Source organism: Cebidichthys violaceus, unplaced genomic scaffold (genome assembly GCF_023349555.1).
Source record: "Cebidichthys violaceus isolate CVI_PGR_0920_01 unplaced genomic scaffold, fCebVio1.0.p SCAF_5, whole genome shotgun sequence".
NCBI classification, from domain to species: domain Eukaryota; kingdom Metazoa; phylum Chordata; class Actinopteri; order Perciformes; family Stichaeidae; genus Cebidichthys; species Cebidichthys violaceus.
In genome coordinates, this window is record NW_027176705.1 from 6,123,034 (window position 1) to 6,132,658 (window position 9,625).

Genomic DNA, 9,625 nt, shown 5'->3' on the forward strand with positions numbered 1-9,625 from the left:
TGTTAGCTTGTTGTGGTCTTCTACTGCCTCCAAATGGCCATCAACAGTTGTGTGTGAGAAAGTGTATATCTTTCATGTGTGTATATCTTTCATGTGTGTATATCTTTCATGTGTTTATGTCTTTCATGTGTGTATGTTCCCGACCTGTCTCTGAATAGGAGGAATCGGTCATTGGAGTGTCGGGAGACTGGCAGCGAATTAGACAGCTTGATTCCTCCGATTCTTCCTCCTCTTCTTCTCCCTTCATCACCTCATCAATGTCTTCTTCTTCTTCATGCTCCTCTCTGCCTCTTCCTGTGTATCCCTCCTTTCCGTGCTCCTCCTCCTTTCCATTGTTGTTGACAGAGGTTTTTTGGACGAGCCCTCCTCCCTCTTCCTTGTGTCGAGGAGCAAGGCTTTGAGTCGGTGCGAGCGCGTTAGTCTCGTTGAGATTTCGTGTTTGGGCAGCGAGAGCGTCGGGATTGGGAAGGTTATCACAGAGGTTGGCCCCGCCCACCTGAACCTGTGACATTGCTCTGTCCTCCCTCTCAAGCTGACCTGGAGACAAAATAAAGAATCAGGCAAAATGTCAATTGGTGTACTTAAATATGTTGAGCCTATAATTTGTGTTATGCTTTTAGTGACATTTAAAACACTCACCACCATGATCCATTAGGCACCACCCTCACAACGGTTCAGCTTTGAGCATGAGGGTCTGCGTCGGCTATTAAACAAGCCTGTCTTCAAGCCTGCAGAGATAAGGAGAATGAGACAAAAGACATTTCAATGACAGAAAGTATGAGGAAGACAGAGAAAGTCACTCAGGGGAACGAGAGAGAGTGAAAGGGAGAGATACAAAACAAGTTTAGCAAGTTTAGTTGTATAAGTGAAGCAGTCCTACCAACTCCTGGAAGTATAATACTACAAATGTATCATTACATTGTATCATACAGTGATCATTAACACTTCAGATACAAACCTGACAATACATTATATAGAAAACAACTGAAAACTCTGTACAAGTTCTGAACCGTTAGGACACCACTGTCTAGCTAAACACTGTACGGTGTGGCTGAAAAAGATTACATTTGTTAATATTAGTTTTCCTCCCTATCTAAAGCAAAGTAGTGTCCCGCAACTTATCTGTGAATAACAATACACGTCAGCATCTATTTGCTCACAAGAATAAATCTCAAAGGGACATTTAAATGTCAAGGATTTAGGTTTCACAATCTTCTTAAAACAAGTTTTTCAATTCCAATACCTTTTACAGATCCCCTAAACATTAAATACAGAGAGCAAGACAGTGAGAAGAAAAAAATGCGAGAGAGAGAGAGAGAGAGAGAGAGAGAGAGAGAGAGAGAGAGAGAGAGACTCAAAGACATTTACAAGTTGGCTATGGTGCTGTTCATTTATTGTAGAAATATCTATGATATGGGAAGAGCAAGAACGGTGACAATGTACAATGTGAATCAAGAATACAGAATAACTGGTAAAATGCCAAAGGGAGACAAGTGGTAAATTTATGAGATGCAATAAATGATATTGTCCATCTCTATTGTCCATCTCTATTTACATACAGTAGGAAGACAGAACACTATGAACTACGATAGAATGCTGCAGGAATGAGTCCTAAAACCTTAAAATGAGTTAGCCTTTTCCAGCTGTTGTTTCTTTGATTCAAAGTCAATGGGTTTCTGGCTGGATGTGTAAAATAAAGTCTGTGGTTCACATGAACTTAAGAGATTTTAATGTTTTGCTCCACTAAAGAAAATAAGTCAGCAAATGATCCCACTTGAAGCTTCTACAAGTCTTAAAAAGACGGTTGCTAACAAGTGGCTTCGTAGGACTACTAAACATTATTACTACAAACACTAGTACGCCTTCCTTTAGCTCAGTGGTGGTGATGTGAAGTCATGCGACTGTGGTGCAGTTTGTTTCTAGCCTAACGTTATCTTTTTACTTCTAGGATTTGCATTTAAAGTTCAAACTTAGTAAAATTAGTGTTCATTTGTAGAGATTATCTTGCTGAACAAAACGTTTAAGTGTCATGAACCTGTGTTTGCCGCAGATATGATTCTGTGCACTAATCCAAAATCCAATGGAAAGATTCCCTTGGCTTTCTGTTGAGTTAACCAGTGCGATGCTATCTTCCAGGTGGGGATATACAAATACGTCATCCCTGCAGCACTCTATAAAGTGCAATGCAGAAAGACAACTCTACAAACTACGGCTTATATGTTAAATCAACATTGTTCTGACACAGTGAAAAGTATAAGATATTCAAAGATAGGATTTATTGCAGGGCGGTTCCAATGGGATGCAGGAGGTTGTGAAACTGGTAAATCAGCATACAGCACAAACCAGTATTATGCAATAGCATGCTTTTTTACTTTACTGCCTTACTTATGTTCACAGTTAAGTCAGCAAGAAATTGAACGGAAAAACTGACAGATTCAACCTTTGGATAATACCGAGACTGCCCAATACACACAACCTGCATTCAGGCCAGTGAGACAACCATTAACAGCACGCACTGTATAACTAGTAGGCCATCAATTTGACAATTCTAGACTTTCACATAGAGCCGTTTTAATGTTTTCAAATGAAAAACAAAAATCTACTAATAAACCTATAATCCACAAGCACACACAGATGCCTCCTTGTCAAACATTACACTGACCGTGTCCCCTATCCCTGGTTACAATATGCATGACCGGATCCTTCGCTAAAACTCCTTTACACGTCCAACAACTGTTTGACTAACGTTGGTGATTTTTTGACTCCAAAACCTCCACAAATACCCACATCCGTTCCAGGCTAATGAAAGCCTATCTCAGAGGAATATAGCTGTCCTGGTTTCCTGCAGCACTAAGCTAATTGTTCTTCCTGTAAGCATGTATTTCCCTCTGTAACACTCAACCAAAACATTTACAAAGGACAAACACTCCTAGCACAACTCTGATTGCCTGTGTGCACATTATTATTAATACTCTTAGGGACAATCAGCACTGAGTACTGCCATCACCAGAGGGAGGAGAGAACCTATGGGATGGCATAATTATAGACTTTGAGATACTAATAGAAGTATTGTATGAGAGGCTGTCTTGCAGTCGTCTTACTCTTAATGTCCCTCTGGAGGATAAAATGGTCCCAGCCTGCGACAAACAATTGTGACATCAAGACTTATGCAACGACGACCTGCAGTTTACACATGCAGCTGTTACTGTACCCGTCATCTTTCTAACGCTTTGTGAGATTTATCTTTTTGTTTACAGTAAAATTTCCCTTAATGTCTCGCTCCCTCAGAGCCATCTGTCCATACAGCCATCCATCCTCTCCTCTTTATGTCTGCACCCTACTCCACAGGGGACCATGAATAATGAAAGACAGAAGAAGGGACAAACAGAGTGGGAATTAAGCCATAAGGACAAACACAATGTGGAGGAAACAGATCCTGTCCTGTGAGAGGCCACTACAGAGACTTGAGACAGCGAGCAGAGCTAAAAACAACGTGACATGAACTGCCACTGATTGTCCTATGTTTAACGTTTGAGACGTTTTACAAATAAGCTAAACAAACTTAAAAAAAAAAAAGTCTGGCAAGTTAGCAAATGAGATGTAAAATGTTTGCAGTAAATTGCACTCTTGCCATTCAAAGCGATGGGGCATTGGTGTTGTTGGCCAAGTTAGTTTAGGCCAGCAAGTCTCTAACGTTAGCTATAACCAGTTAAAATGTGTAACGTTAGTGACCAACCAGTTCAGAGAGAAAAGGTTTGTCTTAACATTATTCCCATGTATATTTAGCGTTAACGTTAGCTAATGATAGATACGTTGAAGATCCAATGTTAAAACATAGACAATTGACAGCAGACACAAGTGACAGCAGTCATTTCAACCATGGCACCGATTCCGTAAACATTAACTGGTTACTAGCGAGTTAACGTTAACGCTAATTAACTTATGATTGGTAAACAAGCTAACATTTTAACGTTACGTTAATAGTACAACACTTTACGTTACAGGAGATTAGCTCGGTCGCTATCGTTACGGCTCACGCGCAGCGTTGATTTCACGCCTTTGACAGGCTTGTACTGCTTCATCAAATTGAAAACGTTTGATTAGCTACAGCCGAAGTTGGTGCCTATCCATTCATAACTAAACAGCGATACACAACGCTACGGCGACAGATCAGTTGCAGCTAGCTAACTGACGAGAGCTAGCCGAGCAATGGCAGACACACATCTGTCCACAAGATCTTTAAAATACGTTACACCTCAATGTGCTTTAGATAAATGCGCTAGCTTTCGACTCGTTAGCAAAAAAACCTAAACAACTTTTGAGACACAAAACAGTAAAGCGGTACTTACGGCTGAACAGGTTGTTTGAATTGTAAAGCATTGAGCATCACCAGCTGCTGTGACGTTAATGAATGTAGGTGTTACCGACAGTCAGGGGTCGTTGCTGTCATCAGGCCTGTATCGTGCTGTTGGTAGTTACGGGATGCACGGTCGCCATCTTCTGTTCCTACACTGTCAGTACGTGGACAGGCAGGAATATTTCTCCACAATACTGTGAACTATTCAAGCCAGTGTGTTTTCTTTTAGATTACCCATTTCACTTTATAGTGTCGATCAAGCCAGACAGTGTTGGATGAGTTAAGATACTAAAAGCTTCAGGCCATAACATACTGTGCAGAGAATGACAGTTCCAAAAATAGAAATATGATTAACCCATTTAATCACCATGTGTTCACTTTGTGCAACCAGGAAAGAAGAGTAATAGATTCAAAATAAGAGCATTGAAGGTTCAAGCACTTACTAAAAACAGGGCTGATATCAATTTCTCCCACACACACACACACTATATATAAAAATTGTGATTTAATGTTTTTCTTACAAATCATATGACACACGCAGCTTACACAGTATGTAAGACATGACATTTCAGACATTGAAATCGTATGCACACATAAGGGATATAAATAAATACAAAGAATTGCTTCCACCTTCTTCCTGCACCATAACTCCAGGTTTGGAAAATTATGCAAAACAAGATGCATGTTGTGACACTGCTGTCACACTATACTGCATCAGCAAAACTGCAGTTGTATACATCATTCGATAATATGCACATTTCTGAATTAAAATAAAATTTGCATGACCTGGTGCACCCATGAGGCTGTTTTTCCCAGCACCCTTGACCATGCAGACCTTTATTCTGCAATATTATTTTTTCATCACTGCAGAGACCTGCTGCATCCATTTCATGAACATTTAATTTATTATTTACTACTTTTTAGCGTTCTTGTATATATGTATGCACTTATGCATGCATCTTCTGTGCGCCTATTTTAATACATTACAAATTATTTGTTATTTTTACTTGTTTATTACATTTTTATAAAACTATAACTAAGACCTGTGTCTATCATCAGCCCCAACCCTCTCTCTGTGTGTTCTCCAAAATCTCTTCATAAAGCCAGCTCTGTGTGAACTCCTGACTCTTGTCCATCAGCTGGAACAGTCGAAGATACTCCTCTGGATACACATGACCCGTCAGTATGTCCTCCGGCATGCCCAACTCCGATAGCAGCTTACTCCCACTATCTGGAGACCACAGACTAGGAACAGACAGAAGAGAGGGAGAATGAGCAAAAGGAAAATAAGGTGGGAAGATGTGTCGACTGGAACAGCCTATGATACTATTATAGTATGGATGCAGTTCTTTGATGCGACACGTGCAATGTGTTGACTACAGGCCTGTCTCAATAGCTTTGTACGCGTGTATTGCTTACTTGAGGCGGTCCATGAGCTTGACCTTCCTCTTTGCCAGACACTGTTTGATCATCATCAGCAGAGTTGAAGCATTAGACGGCGTGAGGCCTGCAGAAAACAGATCAGCCCGCGGACGCAGACGCACCAGGCACAAGTGGTCATTTGGAAGCTGAGGGGAGAAAGAGGCAGAGGACGAGGGGAGAGGTGTTATTAAAACAGACAATAACAATCAACTTTACATTGCTGCTATTGAGGTTGCTCTCTTCCTCACCTTGCCCTTGGGGCTTGGCACTCTCTGTTTTGAAGACCTCACAAATGATTCCCAGGGCTCCTGCACAGACAGAAATGAGGACCGTTGACAACTAGAACACTCTTTCTATCACATTCACCCTCTTTATTTTGAAAATGTGTGCAAACATGGAAGCTTTGGTAGCATAAAACAAAACACTGCAACATGCTTTTTACACTTTGTCTTTGCTGTAAACAGCTGTTTAAATGGCAACATTACTGGTTTTATGATATTAGCATAATCACCTAAATGTATTGTATTTGTCACCCTCCCTCATACTGTACCTTGTGCAGTAGTTCGATATCACAGGCCATCTGCCAGAGGACACTGAAGGCTCTGTAGTGCATCATTTCACCCGGACGTGACACCAGTTTCTGATGGAGAAATAACCGCGTTACATATTTTACACAAGGATCAAAGAATGACACATAATGACAGACAGACAGACAGACAGACAGACAGACAGACAGACAGAGACACACACAGACACACACACACACACACACACACACTTTGATCAAACTGGTTCTCATTTCTACAAATGCAGCACTTAAAATGTTCTTGTTCTTTTACCAGGTATTCCTTCTCGCTTATGAAGAGGTTGAGCTCTATTCTTCCGTATCTGTAGACAGACAGCCGTTCAAACAAAGCGTAAACCATCTTCAGTAGCATTCCACGCTCATTACGCAGAGGCAGGATACCCACTACCCTCACTGGGATGTCTAGAAAGACACATGCATGAATACATTACCAACACATTACCGATGAAGATCAGTGGACATTGAGTTAAGTGTGTTATTGTGTAAAAGGTACATACCAAGTCATTACAATGATGAAATGGGATTTTTGATTCTAAACATATTCATCTAAATGTTTGATACCTGTGATCCATTGAATGTGGATCTTAATATAGGTAAATAGATACAGGTATGTATGAAGGAGGTGGGATTTGTCAGCCAGAGGCTCAACAAGAGGAAACCTCTTTGTGTGTATTTGTGAGAGATTGAGATTGAATTTGCAACACAGTGGTGTCTTCGTTTGTTTCTTCTCACCATCAGTCCAGCTAGCTTCTGATATTCCCAAGTCAGTGAACAGTTTGTCAGTGAACATCACAGGGGGTTTAAGGTTTCCACTGCCAATGGGGTCTAGTTTGAAATAGTCACAGTGAACCACTTCCAGTTGACCATCAAGACGACCTTCCAACTCCTACAACATGAAAACATCATTTATTTGACTAACTGCTAAATAAAAGGAAAATTAATGAATTAACAAATAAAATCAGATAATTAAAATGAGAGTAGAACTCAGCGTAAAGATACAAAACGTCGTTAGATGTATAGAGATGTTTATGTTACCTGTAGATCATGTAGGAAGAATCTATCCCCTTCAAGAGCCACAACTCTCTGAGCACCAGTATTTAGCAGTGTCCTTGTCAACACCCCTGGACCTAAGAAAGACGGACACAAAAATAAACACAAACTTATAAATGATAAATACACATATTTTCTCTTTTTCACCCAAATCAAAAAATATCTGGTTAGTTTGTCAACATTTGTGCCAAATAGGTTTTCCTCCGTGTTTCGCACTGACTTAAAGATTGTACAAGTACATACCTGGGTTACATTCGAAGATAACACTTTTAGCATTCACAGATCCGAGATGCTGTGTTACCAATTCAGCCAGGTCTGGGTCCACTATGAAGTGTCTAATTTTTTTACAGGCCTGAGCACGGCGTACATTCTCCTCTACCTCACCAAGGTCTAGTAAGTCGTACCGGCACAGAGGACGACATTGGCCCTGGAGAAAGACAGAAACGCATGTAGAGAGTGAAAACAATATATATCATATGTGAAAAAGCTCAGTGTGTCAGAAACCACTGTCAAGCTATTCCCTTATTATCTTTTTCAGTTTACTGCACAAATAAAAGATGTTTATCAATACTTGGATTTTCTCTTCGCAAAAAGTGGTTCTAGTAGCCATGAAAACCTCAAGAATTATAGGGTGTATTAGGATGGAATCAAATAAATCGGAACTTAATGGTCCCTGAGGCAAACTTTGAGCATTGCAGCAGCAGACAGTAACACAGCAAACTAGAATACAGCATGGATAGGAATACAAGAAAGAAAGTGTCAACATCTGGGCAAATAGCAGTCGTCTTGGGCAAACATTTGGGGCTGAGTAGATCTATGTGTTGTGTGCCTCAACAATAAAGGAAACACACCTGTATAAAACAGAATATCAGACCATAGAGATGGAAAGAAAGTGGATGATCAAAGATGAATGCCTACCTGTACAGCTACAGCAGACAGGTTCCTGTGTGCGAGTGCTGAGGAGGGGGACGTCCTCTCTGCACGGGGCTGTTGAGAGCTTGGACCCAGTGTGGGCCGACCAGGACCCGAAGAGAGAGAGTCCAGGCTGTAGGCCCTTCTATGAAGCATAGGAGCCCCAGGGACACAGAGGCCATAGTGACCCACAGGGGCCAACACTGCTTTGTGCAAACAGGACCTACTTCTGATGGTCTGGCAGCAAGCAGAGCGCATCATCAGGTCTACCACTCTACAGATCTGGGTAGACATGGTGGACCAGTGGACCTGTAACTACAGAGGAGAGGGAGAGGAAGGTCGGGGGACCTCTTCAAGAGGCCATTGCCTAGAGGGAATGGTGAGGAAAAGGGACCAATGATGTTAAGGTGAATAGCAGGCATTGAAGTGGCACCAACATAGATTACTATCAATCAATGACACTTGGGTAACTCACTAGACCACGAATTTACTCGATAACTGTTCTAGTAGCTAACCTGGCATAGTACTAACGTGAGAGCAGCAGTTACCGTGGATGAAATCATAAATATCATGCTTTATATGTTTTATGTGATTAAGTAATTTATTAATATATGTATTAATATCGTAATACAAAAACACGCGTATGCCAAACCAAGTATAATATGTTATAATGACACGTGGGGGGGAGGTAAACTTGATGGCTTAAATCTATCGACCTAACAGGAGAAGCGTTCCCGGTCCTACATCCCATAAATTCACAGACTTTGGTTATAAATTCACCAACAGGTACAAAATAACCTCGCAGACAATCTGTCACAGGAAGGCGTATAACAGTTTCATGTTGTTAGCAGACTGGCTAGCCGTACGCTAACAACTACAACTAAAATGTTTTAATTTCGTACAGACATACCTTATCGAAGATGATCCTATATTTATCCAAATGTAACCACATTGGTGACATAAAAGTGGCTATGGTCTGTCTGTTCACTGGTAAAACTCCGTGACATTGAGTAGCCGACCCCCGTCCGTTGTTTTTGCAACGCTCGTGGTGCTGCAGGCGCATGTGAATGTCGTCATTGACAAGCGACTTCAAATAAGGCCAATGAGAAAATCCAGGAAGTAGTCATACTAACATGCGAATGTAAAAAATAAATAAAGCACAACTAACTTATAGCATTACTAGAAGTATATAAATTGGTAAAAAAAAACAAAAAAAAAACACTTAACGCCACACACTTTCTTTATATGCAACTGTTTCGGTAGCAAAAAAAAAAGTACCTCTATTGTATGTTAGCATA

At 40.8% G+C, this 9,625-nt stretch overlaps 2 protein-coding genes across 2 annotated transcripts in view; both read right to left on the minus strand.

Moving 5' to 3' along the window:
• cnsta (consortin, connexin sorting protein a) overlaps positions 1-4,459 on the minus strand; it is a 21,855-nt gene extending 17,396 nt beyond the window's left edge. The window contains exons 1-3 of the mRNA XM_068730373.1: positions 4,350-4,459; positions 640-728; positions 145-537 (exon numbers count right to left, since the gene is read on the minus strand). Coding sequence (XP_068586474.1) covers positions 145-537; positions 640-652 — 406 coding nt within the window. The 5' untranslated portion in view covers positions 653-728; positions 4,350-4,459. The remainder of the gene's footprint in view (positions 1-144; positions 538-639; positions 729-4,349) is intronic.
• Positions 4,460-4,845: 386 nt separating this feature from the next.
• Positions 4,846-9,539, minus strand: tfb2m (transcription factor B2, mitochondrial). The gene is made up of 10 exons (XM_068730374.1): positions 9,238-9,539; positions 8,334-8,694; positions 7,659-7,842; positions 7,401-7,492; positions 7,098-7,251; positions 6,619-6,767; positions 6,330-6,419; positions 6,028-6,087; positions 5,777-5,925; positions 4,846-5,602 (listed from the first exon to the last, which is right to left on the minus strand). Exons 2-10 carry the CDS (start codon positions 8,619-8,621, stop codon positions 5,413-5,415), a joined length of 1,356 nt encoding a protein of 451 aa, XP_068586475.1. The 5' UTR covers positions 8,622-8,694; positions 9,238-9,539; the 3' UTR covers positions 4,846-5,412.
• Between the last annotated feature and the right edge of the window lie 86 nt (positions 9,540-9,625).

Coding starts and splice junctions, on each gene's coding strand:
- tfb2m (XM_068730374.1), bottom strand. CDS start 8,621: ATGTCTACCCAGATCTGTAGAGTGGTAGACCTGATGATGCGCTCTGCT. Junction 7,493..7,658: donor TATCTTCGAATGTAACCCAG/GTATGTACTTGT, acceptor CGTCTTTCTTAG/GTCCAGGGGTGTTGACAAGG. Junction 6,768..7,097: donor AGAAGCTAGCTGGACTGATG/GTGAGAAGAAAC, acceptor GTGTCTTTCTAG/ACATCCCAGTGAGGGTAGTG.